Source organism: Callionymus lyra, chromosome 7, assembly GCF_982586985.1.
Source record: "Callionymus lyra chromosome 7, fCalLyr1.hap1.1, whole genome shotgun sequence".
NCBI classification, from domain to species: Eukaryota; Metazoa; Chordata; class Actinopteri; order Syngnathiformes; family Callionymidae; genus Callionymus; species Callionymus lyra.
Window position 1 is genome coordinate 24,789,918 of NC_141824.1, and position 22,585 is coordinate 24,812,502.

The following is a 22,585-nucleotide window of genomic DNA, read 5'->3' on the forward strand; positions in this document are numbered from 1 at the left end:
ACTAGACCAGGCAATATTTTACCAATTTTTAAATCTAAGTATTTTTCGACTATCAATGTTATCAGAGTAATTTTTGATTTCTTTAATGGAATTTAAGACGAGCAATGACATGTTTCGTCGCTTTTATTTCATTTTTTAAATAATAGAATTGTCAAAATGCCATTCAAAGCCCTTTCTGCACTTTTAATTACTTTATTATTCGACCACAAGATAGCGCCATTACACACCAACCCATCTTCATTATTTCGTTGGATGGACAGTTACTTTATTAAAGCGATTCTATGCGATTTGAAGTCGAGCGACGCCAGTGGACTAAAGTGGTAATGTTTACTAAACACTACCACTTTAGTGGTACTTTAGTCTGCCACTTTAGTCCTGTCGGGCTAGGAGACCACATTTCCCATGAGCACTCGCTGAACGTCGCAAAAGTTTCCATGTCCTGTTTGCAGCAGTTTGATGAATTTTCTGTTTCCAGATTTTCATTGACTGAATGAAGGATGATATCGATGAGGTAATGAGTCAGATTGTGGATAATGAAATATATGCGTTATGACGGCTTTGTAAATAACATCATTTTAACTTTGTTTTCGTACCGTAACTCACCCCCCACCCCCTACACACACCACAACCAGCGCGATATGTGACATGTTCACACCATCCCCAAGAACCTTTACAGTGAAAATAAAAATCACACAAAACAACTCAAGTCACGGTATACTGTATGAGTCATTCAACTAGTTTTAGGTCGATGTGTCATCACAAGTTATTTTAGTACAAAAATATTAAAGTACTCAAAACTACCCAGAGCTGCTTTAATCCCTCCGGAGATCAAAGGCCCTTTTATTAAATTAAATGTTTCTTGTATACACATAAACAATTAGAATTATGCTTTGAAAGCCTCACGTTGGCTCCTTGAAACATTAAAAGAGATGCATATAATATAACATATTTGAATATTTTTCTTGTCTTAAATGTCACATTAGTTAATCTGATTAAAATATGATTCAATCCCCAAAAGTTGTAATAATAATAAAGGAGCAAATCTGCCTTCATGTCAAGTGATCTTTATATTCAAGTCAAATTGATATTTTGTATCATTTTAGTCGCAGGAGAAGAAAAAAAACACTGGTTTTACTTTACAAAATCTTGTTTTCTTCCGCATCGACACAACAGTGGACCCATGAAACAAAAGGGAGCATGAGATACGAGCAAGGGTACAATTCAAAAATATATCATACAACAAAAAAATAATAAAAGCACGTCTCTTATCCCTTATAGAGTTGGATTACAGCTTAATATGATGTACAAAATATCACACAGTGATAAATTGCTAATTAAAAAAAACAAAACAAAAGTAGAGTCCTTCACCTTGGCCTCTGACTGGTTCTTTTTTTCCAAGCGTTTTCACATTTTGCATATTTTTCTTGAATGATTTTACCCCTTTTTTTCTTACATTGTCAATTCAATCACGAGCAGTGTCTATGCCTAGTAGGAAGAATGACTCACGCATGATACTACAGTATTTGTACATCTTATATGAAAGAAAAAAAACAAATCAAGAAGACGGTGGACATTTACAGGACAGAATGGTGTCACTTGTCATCATGTACAACCTCGGATTTGGTTTTATAGTCGAGTCACTGATGGGATAAAAAAAACTCTTTCAGATGCAGCTCAACGACACCTTCACAGGAGCCCGGCGCTCTCGTGTTACGCAAGATAGGAATCAGATCACGTTCCTGCCAGGAAGTGGATGTGGAGGATGTGGCACAATGGGAGCGTTTGAAGGGGGATTTGGATTATTCACGGCCGGAGGAACTGCTCTTGGGAACACAAGGGTTCAGTGGTGGAGTCGAGGCTGTTGAAGATGTTAAAGCAGGAGGTGAAGAATCGTTGTTGAGAACCGGGCGAAAAAGTGAAATATCTGATCAATAAATTGCGTCAATTCAAAGCTGTTTCCATGTTTGTCCCAGCTACCTGGGGCAAAGTCCATCACAGAGCAGATAGATACTCCTACTGTCAATAAAACTACTTAAATTAATCCAGACAGTGATTGACAACATTAAATATGAATGTTTTCTTGCTTATATTTGTCTCAAAATTACTAATTTTGTGCATCTCAACCACAAAACCTTGACTTGACCAGGTTCTTTAATTCTTACTTTCATTAACAAAAAGATAAATATTTTGAATACCTCCCACTTTAAGTAAAATCACCAAAAAAAAAAAAAAAGGTAGATCAAGTTGTTTTAAGTCGCTATTTAAAGTGGGAAAAATAAATTAACGTTAACAAACAAATGTCTTTAATGTATCTTAATTCTATGTTCCCTCATTTATTTGACTTGTTGTAAATTCAGCATCTGAATTTAAGTGTGATTTTTAACGTTCAACTCTCTTTGTTTCCACTAATATCTCTGAATGAGTGACATCATTGGGAATTCTGGATTTTTAAAAAAAAGTATCATCATGAAGTACATTTAATTTAAGTCCAAGTGTAACCGAACATGATCCATCTTTTAACATCTTCAACAGCCACGAGCTCCGAGGTCACGTGACTTCACTCTCACTGTAATGAACACTTTGATCAGATCGTTCCAATGGTGACGTCATCTCTGACACATGCTGCACTGCATTAGTGCTGCACGTGAAGCCCCGCCCCCTCCTGTGATGTCATCACGACGAGGAGGACGTGAGCAGAAGTGACGTCTCTGCGATGCTCTTGATGTTACAGTCTTTTGAAATGAATGATTCTGGAAATGTTTTTGACTCACGATCGCACGACGGAGCTCCCGACACAAGACACTCTTCAGTCGTGTGGAAGTAAATCAGTGCATCACCATTTTGAATTTTACATTTTTAATGTTGAACGTTTTTTTGTAAGCATTGAATTATTATTTTGAATAATACAGTTTAACCATTTGTATTTTAAAAAGGTTGAATAATTTTCTAAATAAATAAAAACTATTTTTACACAAAGTTTCATAATCCAATTCCAATTGTTCAAAAATAAATGTTCTAAATTCAATATGATTTAATCCCTAGCCTTTTAAATTCAATATAAAATGTTGGTATAACGGTGTCCAAACAACACTGAATTTAAAATGATACAAATGACAAAATATTGAATTTAGATTCATGTATTCAAGTTGATTGGAATTTGAAAATCACTATCTATGTGTAAAATGTTTTATACTTTTACATTTTTATTTAAATTAAATTACTCAATAACCTCAACGGTTCAACACATTCAATTATTCAATAAAATGATTGAATTAAAACATTGAAAATGTAATTCAATAAACAACATTTAGTTAAGAAAAATGCAAAGTTTCAACATTTTCGATGTTAAATTCAAGGTTCAAGACAGCGATGGCTGACATACGTCCACACAGTAGCACCACGAGTTAAACCAGTGAACACACGTCTGTACAGTAAGAATGTAAACTTGTCGAGCGTCTCGTCTAAGAGTGAACATGTGGAGGCTCTTGAAGGCAGAGAACCCTTGAAATTAAAGCTATTTGTGTCAAACTCTGCTCACACACGACATCCTCCTGCAACTTTGGATGTTGAACCAACAACCCCAGTGATGTCACTGACGCTCACCTCCCAGACAGGAAGTTGACGAAGAAAAAAAAAAGCGTGTTTGTGCGCCAGTGTTCACCTCACAGCTGGAGAAGTGTGTCAGCAGTTTAACAGTGCACACTCAAACACACACACACACACTCGTGCTCACACACGGACACACACTCGCGCTCACATACACACGGTGCGTTCAGGGAAATCCGGGGGAAAATAAAGGAAATGCAGCGTAGTGTAGAAAAAACTTGTGATTACTTGAAAAGCGATCCAGGTTATAAAAGGTCGTGTGGTTAGTATTACAAGAAGTCACTGAGGCATCAGGAAAGGGTGAGCAGTTAGAGGTGTGTGTGTGTGTGTGTGTGTGTGTGTGTGTGTGTGTGTGTGTGTGTGTGTGTGTGTGTGTGTGTGTGTGTGTGTGTATGTGTGTATGTGTGTATGTGTGTATGTGTGTGTGTGTGTCCAGAGGTCACGACCCAGCCAGTGGGTGCAGGACACACCAGTGTCTGAGTGACGGAGCAGATGAGCAGTTTTGTCTGTTGATATCTGGAAAATAAACACAACAGAGAATTACTAAGTAGCGTCGACACAGTTGAAGTTAAATACGTTTTTAATTCCAGAAACTCCTCAAAGATTCCTCCGAGACACAGAAGAGAACATTTGCTTTCACCCTTTTAATATTGTGATTTCTTTTGTCACGATACAGTTTTGAGATTTATCAGTATTTGACTTATTATGTCGTTTCTTTTGGCTTCTAGATCATATTGTTTTGCATCAAACTATCTATGGTTTGTATTTCAAGAAATTGTGTAATAGCAACCTTGAGAGCTTTGAAAGGTGCTTTTAAATTAAATATTTAAATATTATTATACGACATGTATATATATATATATATATATAAATATATTTTACAATAAACATGTACATTTCACAGCTTTGGTTAATTTTTATGTTGTTATTAAAATAACGACTGATGGGTGGCAGCAGTTATGGTTTATGCAGCTAGAGGAGGAATACAATCCTGCAAATCTAGAAGATGACTGAGGACGAGAGGATACAGTCGACTCTTAGAGCTGGTGTTTGGACATATTTTGAATCTTGACAATACACACTCATAAGGAGAACTGATTTTTAAAACACACGTTAACTAAAAGGTGAAAACTAAATCTTTCCAATGATGTAAAATGTAAAAAGAAATGCTCAAATAATGCAGCTGCATGGATGTGTTCACTGAGGGGGAGTGAGACAGAGAGTGCTTATGAAGTTAGATTGAATGCGGTGTCCTTAATCATGAGAGAGCATCAGTGTGGTGAATGAGAAACATGTTCATGTGTGAATGTCTTAATATTTGATCAACAATGATCTTGAAGAAACTCTCTGATGTGCACTTCTCAACATGACCAATAGGTGCCGCCAAAGGAGCCGCGTACACCATTATTTGGTGTGCACTCTTAGTACATGAGGTCTGTTGTAATGTAAAAATGTTTCTTTGTAATGTCAAATATTTCAAAGTATATATTATATATATATATATATATATATAATATTTCATAAAAAAAAAAAAAAAAAATAGTTTAACATTATAACATGGCAATTACTTTAAAATGACACAGGTTAAAGTTTATCTCATAATGATTGAGGGATTAATTCCCTTATTTTACATCTTATTTATGAACAATTCTACAGCCATAAATAAACGGTGACCTGTGTGTTATTGCAGTAGTGAAGGAGTAAAGACAGAATACTTTTATATTTAACTTTTTCTAGCGTTTCTCACCAGACTGACGACAGCGTTCAGACAAAAATCTTGGCAAGTGCATCCGCGCCGGCGCTGGCGATGAACGGCTGGGACGAATGGAACGCCACGTCATGAATGGCCTCGTCGTGCTTTTTCCTGTGGGCAGTGATCTCCTGCACGCACGTCCTGTTGTCCAGCATCCACAGGCGCACCGAGCAGTCGTGGCCTGCAGGGGGCACAACGTTTTATACACGTTTAAGTCTTTTGAAACAGTAAAAAATGTAGAATTATTATAAAGGACATTTTAAAAGATTTTTTTATTGTACATTGTTGAAGTATTATCGGTATTCTACTTACAGGTCAGACACTTTTTTTTATTTAAGGTAAAATAATCTTTGTAAGTAAAGTGTTAGCATCATGTAGATAATTAACTTATTTCATATAAAGAAATGTAATTGCGGTTGTGAATGGGAATGTTAAAATGTTAAAAATGTTAATAGAAACGTCAAAACAAAAGCACGTTTTTGGTTGGCTTCATTCATAAAAAAAAAATGGAATCATAATATAAAAAGTAAAAAACATCTTAGTTTGACTTTATCAATTTAAAAAAATAATCGAATAAAAACATACGATAAACCAAAAAAATTAACTTCTGATCATAAAAAACTAAATAAAAGCAAGTGTTTGTTAAAACTCAATTAAATAAAGAAAAAAAAAACGATTTAAAGTACATATAAAAACAAGAACGTCAAAATAAAAGCAAATAATTAACAACAAATAAAATAAAATCTGAATTTGTCTCAATAAATAATATGGTCAAATAAAATTATAGTATGATGATGTCAAAATAAAAGCACATTATTGCTGAATTAATTTAAAAAATGACTTACTGCCAGAGATGAGGTAAGTGCCTTTAGGGTCTGTGGTCAGACAGGTAACTGCGTCCAGGTGAGCCACCATTGAATGAACCACTTTACCTGTTTAAAAGTGACACAAACATCAGTTCTGTTCCGATATCACAGTCAAAACTCGTGACTGTTACCTGTCTTGTTGTCTAGGAAACGAATGGTGCGGTTCTCGTGTGCAGTCACTGAGATGGCCTCGGACGGATGACTGACCACTCGGTTGATGAGTTCACTACCTGTGAACGACACAAGAGGTGAGACAAGAAGAAACATCTTCAACTAAGCACTGTCTGTCCATTCATTTATACAGGATATAAACATATTTAACTTACCATCTTTCGTCTGAGTCTCTAAAGCGATAATGCTCTGCTCCGTGTTGAGGTCGTACAGCAGCGTTTCACCGACGTCGAACGAAACCACCACCTGGTTCGGATCGGTCGCCACGAAAGCAACCGATGTCGGAGTTCCGTGTTCTAGGCAGAAAGTGAGAGTCGTGTCATGATGAGGCTTCATCAACAGTTGATAAGGTATCATGATACAGTGACTTATTTTTTAAACACCACTAGATGTCACTCTCAGTTTGAAAATGATGCCAGGTTACTGGATTTCAAATATTATAAATAGTGACATTTAGTGGTGTTTCAAAATAAAGACACTGTATCATGATACATGGAAGTACATCAGAATATTAATGGTTGAATTTTACTTCTTTTTTTTCCTAATAGAAATGTGTTTTTTCTGTAAGGCATTTAATTATGTTTTGTAATTATTAAATTAAATACTGTGTAAATTGACAGTTTGATTCTTTTTTTGAAAGAAAATCAATAATAACTTTATCAAATTGTTTTTTGAATTTTTCAAAATTAATGAATTTTCTTTTCACAGTTTGATTTTAATTTACAAAAATGGTTTTATTTATTTTGAGCCTTTACAATACAATATAAAAAATGTGGGTGAAAAAGTGCCAGCAGACTATAGTATTTTTTTTTTAAGAATATTAAAATCTGTGAAGAAAAAAATATGAATTGTTAATTCAATAGAAACCAAGGTCAACCTTTAACTAAAAAAAATAAAATACATTACTTTTAATAGTTCAATGCATAAAAACAACAACATTTGAATAAAGCAACTACATCTCAAGTGAGGTGTGTGGGGGAGTGAAGGGTTGTTACCTCTCTCCTTGTTGAAAGCTGACAAACACGGAGACGAGGAGTTCTGAGGGTCCCAGAGTCTAATGGTGCCGTCGGCCGAGCAGGAGGCCAGACGATGGTGGACCGACGAGTACGTCAGACCCCAGACGCCGTCTTCATGACCGGCCAGTACGCTGCTCTCTATCCCAGGATCTGAAGCAGCGTCACGTCAGTCCACGAGAACCAAACCTCTCCATCGTCGGCTCTGACTCACCATAGTTGTCGTACGGATCCACGTTGAGGTCGGGCATCTTCCAACACCTGATGGTTCCATCCAGACCTCCACTGTAGCAGGAGTCGCCCTCCTCTCCCATGGTGAGCGATAAACAAGCACCGCTGGACCGAGAAACGACTCCATTATAAACTCTTCTTCTCTAAAACCTTATTTCAATCCGACTCACCTGTGAGCTCTGAATGTGTAGATTGGCTCCACGTCTAAAGCAGCATTTCTGTGAAGACGTGTTCATCGTTAGCGATATTTCGACAGGATCAGGTCCATAGATTCATTTTCTTGTCATTTTCGTTGGTGAAAAATCTGAACAAGTATTAACTAGTAGTGATGAAGCTTCAGCAACAAAACTTTCTTTCATCCTGTTGTTTTTATTTAATGTTTATTTAACATTAAAAAAATATATACATTTTAAAATTAATTAAGTCAACAAAAACTTTTTTTTAATTTGATGTTTATTTCACATTTTAAAATGATTTTCTTTTATTACTTAAGCCAACAAAACTTGCTTTTAACTTTTAACTAGATTTTATTTGATGTTTATAATTCATATTTTAAAATAATTAAGTCAACCAAAACATCCTTTTAATTCGACCTTTTTTATTTTATGTTTCATTTCATATTTTAAAATGTTGTTTTAATTATTTAAGTAAAAGCTTTTATTTGAGAAAAATAATTTAAGTAAAATTAAACTTGCATTTAGTTTTATTTAATGTCTATTTAACATTTGAAAAAAAAATGTTGACATTTTTATTTATTTATTTCTATACATTTTATGAGATCTTAAAAGTTAATTAAGTAAAAAAAAATGTAATGTTAATAAGTCAACAAAAACTTTTTCATCTTTTCATTTAACAGTTTTGAAATATTGCAAAGAAACCTCAGATTATTCATAAACCCACAGCACCACCTACAGTGCTCTAAAAATGATTGTTTTGTGAGGTTTAGCTCACGACGGAGCTGAAAACGTACTTTTTCGAGTGCATGGCTTTGTTGAGATTCCACAGTTTTAGCGTTCCGTCCTCGGAGGCCGTGAGCAGCACCGCCTGGCTGGGGTGAAAGGTCAGAGCGCGGATGGCATCGAAGTGGCTGCGTAGTGTGAAGCGAGGGTTCCACGTCTTTTTAAACTCCTCCCGGCTATCCTGCATCTGATCACACAGGCTTAGATTTGTACCGGGAGTTCAAAGGTCGGACGGGAGGGAAACAAAATAAGTAATTACATCCATGGAGAGGTCGTTGTCGTTGGCAACCGTGAGATCTGCCAGTTCGCCGAGGTTCATGTCGCCTCCTCCGACCGCATCCATGATGAAGACGTCAGAGGAGAATCCGAGGGCGCCCCCTGCAGGGTGAGAAATTTTTTATATTCGAAAAACTATAAAGACGCTCTCTGTCTTGTCTCTCTTCCCACAGTCTTTACCAGAAGATTACACTCGGAGCAGAATTCCAGCTCGAATCAGGACAATCATGAGGGAAAAACATGTCTGACGTGTAAGAGACAAAATAAAGTCTTACCTTCTCCAGGTCGAGCTTGTCCCGACACAGAGGGGGGCGGGGTGGGTTTAGGGGGAAAATCCGACATCAAGCCTTGTAACTTGTTCCTGTGGTTCTCTGAACCCGACAAGAGGAAAGAGATACACAGTCATGCAGAGATGCTGAGGAGGACGAAGAGGTCAAACAGACAGAAAACTGTGACTGAAATCATTGATTGATTTGGAGGGAGGTGACGGGCAGCTAGCTTCGCTCGTGAAAGAGTGTCTCCCTGAATGGAATGATGCATGTGCAAAAAAAATAAGGCAGCAGGCATGATGACCTTGAAATGACTCTGGAACACGGGAGGTACGTCTAGAGACAGAGACAACAGCTACCCACGGCAGACAGCTCGGGAAACAGAACAGAGACGAGTGGTTGGGAGAAGAGGTCAGTTTTATTGACAAGAAGAGATGCAGAGACACAATGAGAAGTAAAAGATATAAAGGGGGGAGGCATGCGGGCAGAGGAGACAGATATGGTGGCAGTGATTCTGACAGTGCTGGTGCTGATGGTGTTTCTATGGCAACAGCGTACCTAACTCCCGTCCATCCCCCGAGATCCGGGCTTCTCCGGCTCCCTCCCCATCCTCCCCCGAGCCCAAGAAATCAAATTCACTCAGAGCGTCTTCCGAGTCATCTTCATCCTCCTCGTCCTCTGGGTCCAGGTCTGTGGTCATGGGTTCTGAACCCATCTGGGGGAAGATCAGGGTTTTAGTCCGGAGCAGTGACAGCGTGACCCACAAGGTGACTTCTGTTCTGTACCTTTATGCACGACTTCTTGTTTTTACGAGGACCGTCGATGCAGTCGGTTGTCATTCCTTGAAAGTCGTCTTCTTCATCGCTGTCGTCTTCGTCTTCATCTTCACAGCCATGAAGGAAAGGGATCTTATCCAGGACGGAGCTGCCGAGGGACTCTTTAGAACTCTCTTTGCCTGCATTTCTGGAAATTTGCAGAGATTAAATGAATTACTTATAAAAAGCAGTTAAAACAGAAAATTGTTCTTAATACATAAAAGTTTATAGAGCGTCTCCCTCTATGTGCTCCTTCAAGGAGCCACTAATATAAATGGATGCTTCAGCACTTTCAGGGAGGATTCCGGACTAAATTTAACGAAAAAATAGTATATTAGTATATAGAATATTGTACACTGTGATCTAATTTCCAGGAAAATGATCGTAACAAAAAAAGATCTGATCAGCTACAGTGACATTGAAGTAGAAAAAATATGTTTTGCATGAGCAAGACAAAACACTTTTGTTTCCTGAGGAAAAAAAACGTTTTTATTTATTAAAAGACACTTTTCGATTTACTTGTGGTGACAGATGTCAGTCTTTTTGTCAGAGAAACATGTCATACTGTAGTAACAAGGACATATTTGTAGTGTTGTCCAAGTACTTCAATCTGGTGTTGCAGAATTAACAGCCACATGACTCTTGAAGTCGTAACTGCTTTCATTTGTTTTGAAAACAATATATGTCCAAACATCAGCTCTAAGAGTTGACTGTATCCTCTCGTCCTCAGTCATTGCCAGGCTTTCATTGTACCTTTGGCTGTGAAGTATGTAAGGATTTACGCCATTTAACAGAAGTTTAACACGCAACACCAAAGTGAACAAACGCAGATAATATTTGCATGTTAATTGAAAATATGAAAAAATATATATTATTTACATATGTATATGATACACTCTTTATCAAAACATAAAAACAAAATATTATTTTTATATAAAAAAAGGAAGTAAAATGGACAGAGTGCTGTTGAATATTGATTTACTATTGGGAAATGTAAGTGCATCGATATTTTCCACAGCCCTAGTGACTGTAGCTGCATTAGAGAAAAATACTCATCCATTGTCTCACCTTTTTATCTGTTCTTCTATCTGTCGCACCAGCAGCGACTCTCCACCAGCACGTGTGTCGGGTTCAGGAGAGGCGTCCGGAGGCGGAGGTCCATTGGACTCAGGACTGCTTCGCCCGAGTAAAGAGCGCACACGTTTGGACCGCATGTCGAGAATAGTGTCTGAATAACCCACTTCTTCCAGATACCTACGGAAACATGTTGATTACCAAACCAGCTTTCAACTTCCTGCTATTTTGAGCATCGATGTGAAGAGCAAGATATTGATTCATCGGCTCCATAGTTTTGTCACGATCCAGCCGTGTGTGATGTGACCTAAATTCATGGATTTGCTAATGACTACATATAGAAGATCCCACTTCTGATCTGGAATCCAACAACTTTTGTGATTCATGGAGAGAGGAGGAGTAATGTGTGTGAAACACATGTTTGGATTTGCTCAAAATGTTTATCAAAAATAAAAATATATTTTAAATAATATTAGCACGACTAGGAAAGTGTAGTTTTTGTTATAGCATCTTTAGTCAAACTATATCTTTCTTCATAATCCGTTTAGCAAAAACATTGTCACGAATAAAACCAAAATATAATTTTTTTCTGTAATAAATAAATAAATAAAAGTCAATAATATAATTTCTAAAAACATACTTGCGTAGTAGCTGACGTCCCTCCTTCCAGGACATCTGATTGGCCGGTTCCGAGTCCGACTCGGCAGGCCCGTTCGGAACTACAGAAAGCACAGACGATATGAGCACAAAAAACAAAAATCCAAACGTTGACACTGAACACAAACTGAGTAGTGACTTCATTCATTGCTTTAATGAAAAATCGTAACCATTAGAGAAACATTTAAGAACTCCTAGTTTTCCCTACGACTATTTACTTGTATCTTTTTGTTCATTCTCTACAATTTTCCTTTATTTGCTCCTCAAAATCCACAAAATGTCCCTTAGAAACTATTACCACGTTGCTGCTTAAAGAAGGTTCCCTCTTATTCAGAACACCCATACTTCAAATTAACTTGACAATAACATCAGGTTATGACCTTCAGAATTTTAAAGTTGAAGTGATCAAACCTCTTCAAAATCTTGTTTTCATTTCAAAGATTCTGAAGCAAGTTATGGCTTGTCATCATAGAGAGTATCTCCAACAGTCAATTTGAACATCTTCATCTGGTTTTAGACCTGCTAACTCTTGATAAAAGTTGACCCGCTAATGGCCTCTGAGCAGAGCCGTGTTTCAGTACTTCTGGGCCTCAGTGCTGCACTGACACCAGATTCTTCTACAGAAACTAGAAAACCAAATCGGTGGTTTATGGAACTGCTTTAAACTGGTATTCACTCTATGAATGTTAACCGTTATGCTGACAACACTGAGCCTCAAAGTTTTTTCTACTGTAACTCTGTTATGATTGACACTTTAAATAAAATTGAATTACTTTGCTCCATCTCTGTCTCTGTTTTCTTGTCTCCAGAACACGGCTCGTTTCCAGTCTTCAGCTTCTGATGCTTCGACCTGCGATTTCCAAAAGCAGAGGTTAGAATCATAAAGCCTGCATTATATGATCTTCCTGGTGGAGGTCTTACCTTTCTTGTTTAAGGGCATACTCCAACATTTTTATCCGCCTAACAAGGTCCTGTTTCATGTTCTCTTGGCCTTTTCTTTCACCTTGAAGGAATGCCACCTGAGCCTGAGAACACACACATGCAAGAGTGAATGTCTAGCAGAAGAACACACAGCTTTTGAAAGCAGCTCATCATGATATTGTTTAAGCAATAATACATTATATTTAAACACCATCATGTTGTTCATATTTTCCACTATGATTGGTTTCATTTTCAGCAGAACTCTAGCTACTATATTAACGACGGTCTTCACTACGGACAACAACCCGAATAGTCTTTGATCCTGATAGATGGTGGTCACTCACGTGACTAACAAATTGCTCTAGAGTGGGTCAAAGAGAGTGTTTTCATATTGCTGAAGAACTGAGAGGACTTTAGAAACAGATCACATCCAACGCTGAAGTTCAATTATTCCAAAAATTGAGGGAAACTAAATTAAAAAGTAAAAGATAAAATGTTAAAGTTAAAACATTTCATTAGAGTCTATTAATGTTTAAAATTCATTATATTTCATTTTATTTGACCCTTCTGATAATCTTCACTAACTGAATAATTGTTTTAAAGGGCACCTAATGTGTTCATTTAATGGACTCTGCTCTCGTAACCCCTCGCTTTCAGAGATGTCAGGCAGGGGAGAACTTTATAAAGTAGTAAGTTCAAAACATGGTCATGATGAGGGACTTACTGCATCTTGGAGAGGAAAACATGTGAGTGAGTCAGGAGAGTTTGGTTTTCACATTAGTTCCTCTTTAAGAGAAGTTTAGTCTAGTTTTGAACAGTCGTCAATTTTGCAACAATAGTATCATGTGACTAGAATTACTGTCGTCTCTTGTTTTCTTTATATATTGAAGTCTTGTGTACAACAATAATTCATCATTGTTTTATTGATGAAAGCAACACTAATGCTTACATTAAATAATACATGTGTAAGGAAATTTTTAAAAAAGATCTACATCTTTGTAGATGATAGGAAATATTTCCTTCAGCACAACATGTTGATTATTACAACTTATTACAACTTTATAATTACACAATCATTTCTTGTAAATCCAGTCAGCTTAATTTAACCAACAAGTACCACATAATAAAACGTAATAGAACAAAGTATTTTTTAACCTGTAAAGTAAAAAGGAAATTCTAAAATGAATGTAAGACTACCTTAGCTAGTCAAAACATCACTAGCTGCTAGCTTGTATAACTTTGTACATTTTAAAGATTAGAATCTAACTTGTGTAAATATTAACCTAGTGACATAGGCATCCGAGTGATTTTTCTAATCCTATTTGCATTGCCTGCCAAGCTTAAAACAACAAAGCGAGATAAACACTCGTGTCAGTCAAGTTCTGTTATGTGACACGTGATGAGGAAGGACACACGACTTTTCTTCAGACTTGAACCGGCCGCTGCGGACAGAGTTGGTTTTTGAAAATGTAAATTAAACAATCTATTGTGGTCAACCGTCCAGAGATGAAAAGGACTTTAACATGGAAATTTGAAAAATAAAGGGCCGCGCGTGACCTCTGCACAAAGTAAATAAGAGGTTGTGGATCTGGGGTTTTATTTTTAACTTCTCCTAAACTGAAGTCTCACTGTGCAATAGCAGAAGAGAAAGCACTTTCAGCCAAAGAGTTTTTATTTCCTTAAGTGCACATCCTTCCTTGTTGTTTTCTATTGACTTCCTTCCTCAGGGAGAAGAATTATTCTTACCTTTCCCCGTTTTTTATTCGTCAAACAATAGACGGGCGGAGGACCAGGTGAGGAAATATCAAGGTTTGTTAAGCTTGTTTTAATTAAAGAAAGCTTCAAATTGTTGTCTTTTTTTTAATAAAAAAATTCACATTAAGATGCTTTTTTCGTACATTTTTATTTGACTTTTGCGAGAAATAATTCCATATTTCTACATTCCATGACAAGTCCATCTCTGCACGCCTCTGCGTCTGTGTCCGCACGTCTGCTCCCACACACAGTTGTGTAAAAGTAGAACGCTCTGAAACCAGCGTCTCCCGGGACGTGCACTCGGTCTACTTGCGAGGGAAGACAATCGCTCAGAAAAGAACACACAGAGTCATGTAACAAGCTTGCATAATCTGTCAAGCAAACTGTTCGGCTGCTGCTGAGTAATCCTGATTCATGCAATCACAGTTTTCCTTCGAATCTAATAAGAATGAGCGGAAAGATTGATTTAAAACTAGATAAGTCTGAATGAGTGACATCAATGAAGATTTGGCTTTACTTGTACTGTAAAATAAAATGTAATTTTTCAGATCCATCATGAGGTTTTCTACATATTACAATAATATTCTAAAATTTAAAGCATACACTGTAAAACCAAAATAGATAAATACATTCTTGGACTAGTAATTTAAAATCGTATATACTTATACAATTAGATTTATTGTCGCAAAATTTAAAAAAAAAAAAAAATGGATACATCCTGGTTCCACGACATCCTTTACATTTCTCAATCACCACCTAAACTAATTTCTCTAAATGACCTAGATTCGGGTCATGCTCATGAGCATGTGCGAGTTTGGGACTCAGGTCAACCAGTACATTAAAGAGCTTTGCTATTTGATTCTGCTATATTTCCAAGAAACTACATTCTCAATCCTTTCTTCCAACATTGGAGCTTCACGTTGCTGACAACATAGCTGACGATGTTTCAATGAAGAGAAGAGTTGGACTGAAGCAAACGCTCATTGAAGTCCCGGAGACCAAAGCTGTCTCTCTCAAGAGTTAACATAGGTTGCGTCAAGACCAGCAAAGGGGGCAAATAAGCAGAGATGTCCTTCTTTCCTTCTATTGAATTTGTTGTTTTGGAACTTAAACTTATTGAACATATCCATATAATTAAATCCATCAACTAGTATTTGTATTTCAGATTGAAGAATGATAACTACGGGCTGTCAAACAGGAGATGTGAAATTAGCCGTTATAATTTAATATTATTGTTTTATATAATTTTTTTAATAATTAAATGTATATTTTTATCATTTTAAATAGGAGCTTGCATTTCTAAGGTCACATGGCATTCATTTTATTTTCTAAATCCAAAAATAACTGTCCAAGAAAACATCTAGTTATACACACAATCTTTGGTGTTATGAATAGATGACAATTTTCTGTTTGTTTATGAGGTGCAGCAGGAGCCGACACAGGCGTGGATCCCACATCTGATCTTCAACCTAATTGTTAGTCAAACTAGTCACTGGATTATCTCGAGAGCTTAGTCAACAAAGACAAAGTTAAATAAGGTGTTTACAATTCAATCTTTTGGTTCTACTGGTGACATTTTCCAACACGTCTACAACAAAACAACTATTTTTTCTTCTTCTAAATCGCAGCACTTTTCACTGTGAATTTTAATGTAATGGTTATGAATTGTTTGTTTGTTTGTTGAGGCTTATGTTATACAGAAATCCTGCTAGTGTAACAACACACTGTTATATTGTTGAAGAAAGGAGAATGTATAAACACCTATAATATGATTTTAATTTATTTATTTTTTGTAGGTTAGCTGAAAATTAAAAAACTTGTAAAGACTTGCAGAAGTTCTGTGACATTCGTTCAGCCCGATGCTTATTTCTAACTTCCCTGCTACTGACCTGCAAAGTGATGACTCAGGAAAATGTAACCCCAGTCAACATCAACATAACAGATCTTTGAATGATTTCTCTGAAAGGCATAAATAGTGGTTGTTGGTAGTAAATGGGTTTTTCCCTTCAGAAAAGTGCTTTGCCATTTCCGCCTTTAAGTGGAATGTCAATTTCACTTGGAAACACGCATCCTGGTACGTGAGACGAGCTACGACCTGCACTCACACCCAGAACCTCACACTCGGCGTGTCAGCAGGTTCTCCACCAATCTGCCTCATCCATCGTATTACCAGCAAAAGAATTCAACATGAGCCAATAAAAATCTTGAAGCCTGAAGGGACAATAACATTAACAGTTAATGTGCCCTTTGTTGGTGGCATATTAACTTTGTTATATCCATGTTTCTAATAATGTGTTAGAACAATCCCAGCCACTCAAAGAGTGTTTTATTCATCACCCAGAAGAGACGTTCCTGTCATAGCACAGTTAATAAGGGCTACCATTAATAAATAAACACAATTCAGAGAAGTACACGAGGTATTAAGTTTGATTTGGAACCATTTAGATTGCCGTCTTTTCAAAACAAATGTTCATGCCTCTGAAATCCTGAACTTTGGGATGACACCGGAAAACTTGGTGCGTGACACTGATGCTTACTCATCGACAAACCTTGATTCTTGCGTCAGTACCTTACCCACAAAAATGTTAAACTAGTCATTAAAAGGGTTGAACCTGGGGTGCACAAAAGCACAGATTTCTTCATTAAATTGAACAATCCTAGCTGCAGAATCTACTGTATGTTTCAGAACAGATGGTAGGTGAGAGATTAAAATCTGCTCTGAAATCCAAAGACAGGAAGGGCAACTGTGGTGAAGAAAACAATTGTTTGTAAGATGGTTAACATAAACGATGCATGAAAAAACAATATCATTATTAGAGTGTGCTTACATTTTAAAATATACAATAAAAATATAAATATACTACAGTTAATATATTTAGAAAAACGTAAGAAAAAAGTAGTTAAGTAAAAGATAAAGGTAGAAATGTGAAATGTATACATGTTTGATATAAATTCTAAACTTAAATGATCAATTAAAATGTTCATTAAAAATTATGGAAGTGGTCATTTCCTGTTGTGCCTGGAACAAAAGTGTTGGAAGTGTGCGGTGTCAAATGTAGCACATATGGTTGTGATCCGTGCCACTGCTGAGGGCCATAAGTTATACATTATCAATGAGAACTCAGAGACCCCTTGGGCCGACGTTATAGAAAGCGACGTTGTCCTTCAAAAGAAGTCACCATGTACACAGCTACCGGCAGATAACACGGCTGTAAAGTGAAGACATTAATCTAATTACATTACATTTAAATTGGATTAAAGTAACACTCCCTCTATTTTAATACTCTTAATAGCTTCATATTTAATTGCTAATTTAGGATTTAAAGATTAAATCAATCTGGTACGTTATTTTACTACACAGTTGAGCACTGAATTCCCCTCACTTGTTAAAGTCTTTTTAAACTACTTCTATTAAATAATAAATGTTATGCGTCTCATTTAAACGTTTTGATATCCATCCATAATATGACGCCTGCCATCTAGACTCATATTGGTCCACTTATCACCGTATTGCTGGACATAAATCCAATGTATATATTGACATAAATTAAATGTCCACGTAAACCTGGAGGTAGTCCGGTAATGTTAGCTCGTATATAGAAAAACGTATAACACACACACACAAAGTCATCACAAAAATATAGAACGATTATGGCTGTATGTCATTACTACTGTCCATTACGATGTATCTCTATATGCCTACATTATGATTTCTAAAAGCGGCACTGGATATTGAACTACACAAAAACATGCAGGGTTGGATGATCGATCCGAATATTGAATGGTTGACATCAATTATTCGATCATTTTTATATTGAAAGGTTAGATTAGTTTTTATTTATTTCAATAATTCAAAGATCCAACCAATATCAATATTCTAATGGAACTGATATACTTCAATACTGGATGAACTACTAGTGTATTATTAATCCGCACTTGTATCACATATTTCTAAGCTATAGTTTTTGTGCTGTACAACATTATTAGTCATTATATGAACTAATCTGTCTTTTCTTTAGCTTTTGAGAAGCATTTTATATAAGCCAGGTACATTGAATACATAGTTCAATAAGTGACGGCCTTATTAGAAAGCAAGAAAAAGATGAAACAGGAAGCAACTTATCCACGGTTATTGTTCCCAGACATACCACCTGGTCTAGAGAGAAGCCGGGCCCTCATTCCCAAGATGACAACGCTGACGCGACAGGACAGGTGCCCTTTCACACCAAACACATGTGTCACTCAACCACACCACAGAACACACACCGAGTCTTGAGAGACGATATCCTTCTGTCACTCTGAGCTGCGTCACTCCCTTCCCAGCACCAGCGATGAGCACACGTCAAGTATGTTAACTGCAGGAATATAACCGGCATCTTTGCTAACTAGCATGTTGAGAGTTCTGTGAGAGAGCTGGCAACAAAAGCCAGAAGCCTGTGGGTGTTAAAGCTGGGTCACTTCTTCAGCCCAACACTTCGGCGATCCTTCCTCAAGATATGGTGCGAAGTGTACTCGTAAAAACAGACATGTGCGAGAACAATATGTGAAGAGAGTCCTGCGCAGTTCTTCTGCCATTCCCCCTCGGATGACTATAAAAGCATTGAGCCAGTTTGTTATTGTTCATCCATATTTTATCTCGCTACTATTTATAACCACACGGGTTAGAGTGGAAGGAGTACAGAGAGGCAAATTGACATGAGAAGTAATTGTATAACCGTGGCTTTAACCACTCGAGAGTATATTTAAACACAGCGAATATGTGAACTCAGAGGAAGAAGCACATGAAATAAATACGACTATAAGGAAACAAAGTCATCTTGCCAATGTTTTCCAAAGCCACACCTGGAATAATTAGAACCACTTTTACAGCATTAAACACAGAAGTGAGAAATCAATAGTGGTTTAAGAAAATATCGATCATACTTCTTTTATGGTTTGTATATCAATAAATACTGAGTGAAAAATAATAATTTATTTGTTGATTATTAACATACAAATAATCACAGCATTTGCTCATTTTTTGTTGCAATTAAACTTCCAACCACTAGTTAGCAGCAGTCATTACATGCTCTGCAGCTGAAGTAACAATGAAATCACACTAGATCCCCGTTGATGACTGAGGACAAGAGGATACGGTTGACTACAAGCAGCTTTCAAAGCTGACGTTTGGACATAAAAACAAATGAAAGTAGTTACGACTTTGTCAAGAGTCATGCTGGCTGTGACGCCAGTACTCGGGCAATACTACAAACATATTCTTGTCTCGACAGTTTTGCAGTATATTGTATCGTTGACCCTGTATCATCGCGTGCATTCCATTGACTGATTCTTGCCCTAACTTTGATTTCAAGTTGTGAATGGAATAGAATAGTTATGAATACCATTTGAATCTCAAAAAAAAGAATCAGAGTCAATGCAGCATAGGTTTCAAAGAGGTATGGCGTAATATTATTGTCATAATTTTGTTCAAATAAATGTAAAACATTTCTTTCTTCTTAATGTTACACTTAATCCACGGATGTGATTGTGAGCTACTCAAACTACTTGAGGAAATAAGTGCGGGACACATGGAACTATTGTCCAACAATCAACTACAGCTAACTCTATGTCCATCAATGCATAAAGAATAAAAGAGAAAGAAAAGTCAAATACTGTGCAACTGAACATCCTTCGGATTCCAGCTGAGTAAGCAGACGACCAGGTAGCCAAGATCAGCATAATGCAATGTCTGTCCTTTCCTACATTCCTAATTTGAATGTCCTGCTCACAGGTCATTTCACACCGACCTAAAAAAGTATGCTCCTCAAGATCCTCCTAAATATTATAACCTTACTTATACTACTGCCATTAATTCGAGAAATTAGTTCTGAAAAAAATATTTGGAAGCCAAAGGATCAAAGCAGCAGTTTGTTAAAGTGGTTTTCACTGAGACGGTTGCATTGTTTAGTATTTTAAGGCATAGAAAAATCTTTATTGTACGATCTCTATTCACAGCAGCAACAACCGTCAAAGCGATTATTCTCAAGACTACAAAAGTCAGACGACATTGTTCGATAAACCACATCAGTAAAGCCCATTACCGTACACCATGCTATTGCTATGACGTTACATCAGTAGCACACCTGAACCAATAAAGAGCTTTATAGACATCAGTTTTAAGAGGATATAAGTTATGAAACACTGGGATCACTAGTGTGGACCAGGGTGTGACTTTCGAAGTGATCATCACAAGTCAAGCAACACAAAGAACACAAGAAACAGAGAAGCTTTTTACCATCTTGAAGCTTCCTTGTTGAAGTCCTTCACAGAACAATTAAATCAGATGGATAAGGGACAACACAGGTAGACATGAGAGTACACATAGACGGTTCTACCAATAAGAACAACAAGTCATCTTTGACTAAAAACTAGACTCATAACATTTACGTGAAAGAACTGTAATGGGATGGGCTCCGAACAATTCCTAGTCTTGTCGCTCAAAATGACGACCTGAGCATCTACAACTCAACTCTGCTTTCATACGCCAGAGAAACTCTCACAGTTGTCACATAAAGCTTGTAGCTTACACTCCGACATTGCAGATCTACCCTGCCTGCACTCTCTTCTTCGCCGCCTTTTATCTCCAGTCTACTTAACTGGATGATGGAACCCATTTGTATAATCAAATATCACTTCAATATAGGCATGGATCAATTCATCTTCCCATTTTCATCCCATTACAGATATGGCAGACTGCTAATCTCACCCATACATGGCTTTAAAACCATTATGCATCCCTCTTGAATTATGAGTTAGCGACACTAACTACCATCCATGCATGCATTTCAAATACAAATTCACCACTAATACTGCATTTTTACATCATTTATCTTTTCGTTGTAGATAAACATAACATTAAATAACTCAGATCCAGAAGAAACACGACAATGACTTGAAAGTAATAACTGCTTTCTAAACTATAACAAGTGTACATCTTTTTTATTACAGAAATACTACTTTTAGACGCGGATTACGTTCGATTTATAAGGTTTATATTGTCATATGGAGGCAGTAATCTTAAATACTATCAGGCAAGAAGCCAGCCTGGTGTTTGTAACTGTGTTATTGTTCATTATGCTTCCGTTAAAGTACAAATAAACACAGTAGTACTGGGACATTAGCTGATTAGCATGTAGCCAGTCTGGTGGATTAAGCTAGTTTGTGTTCTGTGTCAACAATGTCAACAGATTTACCCGAAGTTCGTCTCTCTCCGCCTCCCAGCGGTATTTCTCGGCCTGGAATCGTCCCCACTCGTACTGGATGAAGTGCAGGATCCCAGGGAGAGTCATCCCCGGGTCCCCGTCCTGGAGCTCCCGGGACTGCGACAGTCCGGGAATGGCTCCCGCCGCCGCCGCGGCTGCCATCATCCCGACCGCCGCCGCCGAGGACGCCTGGCTCGGTGCTGCTTTGGGCCCGTTTGGGTTGCGCCCCGCTCCGCTGCTGCCACCGCCGGAGTTTGGGTTTGGTCCTCCGCCGGATCTGTCCGCCTCCATTTTAAGCGGTTAACCTCTCGCCAGGGTAAAAACGTTGACGCGTGCAATGTAAGGATTTAATAATGATTTTTTTTTTGTTTCAAGTCGGTTCTTCCCGTCCAGGCGACACTTCCCCACGAGCCCTTTCTTCCTTTTCTCACACGCACGAAGCAGAATTACGACGCCGACGGTCAAATACTACACTTCCGCTCCCGAACTTTCATCATATGACTCCATAAAAACTATGACTCGTGACACAATCCTACCTCTAATTTTATATTGGAAATAACGAACAACTATATTAGAATCGTGTATTTGAAAAAACTACAGTCGCGTTCTGTTGTAATGGCGTCACACAATCGCGATCGCAATACAAAGACTTTTACTCTGATGGCACCGGATGTTTCCTTGTGTGACCGCCTGCTAGGAGATTCCAGGTCGGGTGACAAATACTGGGCTGTGTTTTTTTCCAATAAACAACCAGCGCGTCGCTAGGGGAGCTCGCTTCCTGCCATTTTGTGACCCGATTAAAGCATAAAGTTAGAAATGTTGTAGTTGTTTCCGTTTTTTGTGTGTCGCCTCAACGAAGGATTCGATCTTTGTCGTTGTTATTGAATCCAAACAAAAAGCATGAGAACGTGTATATTTGCAACATATTAACATGGAATGGAAAATAATTATTGAATAAACTGTTTCTGGAACAACGTT

The 22,585-nt window shown here is 37.4% G+C and overlaps 1 protein-coding gene across 1 annotated transcript; it reads right to left on the reverse strand.

The window, feature by feature from the left end:
• Positions 1-1,520: 1,520 nt before the first annotated feature.
• strn4 (striatin, calmodulin binding protein 4) lies at positions 1,521-22,245 on the reverse strand. Its single transcript, XM_087796420.1, has 18 exons — positions 21,599-22,245; positions 12,612-12,715; positions 12,464-12,540; positions 11,674-11,752; positions 11,028-11,213; positions 9,930-10,107; positions 9,703-9,859; positions 9,151-9,246; positions 8,859-8,977; positions 8,611-8,786; positions 7,811-7,858; positions 7,624-7,745; positions 7,392-7,562; positions 6,552-6,692; positions 6,357-6,455; positions 6,205-6,291; positions 5,354-5,540; positions 1,521-4,122 (listed from the first exon to the last, which is right to left on the reverse strand). The coding sequence occupies exons 1-17, from the start codon at positions 21,896-21,898 to the stop codon at positions 5,371-5,373; spliced, it is 2,310 nt and encodes a 769-aa protein (XP_087652546.1). The 5' UTR covers positions 21,899-22,245; the 3' UTR covers positions 1,521-4,122; positions 5,354-5,370.
• Between the last annotated feature and the right edge of the window lie 340 nt (positions 22,246-22,585).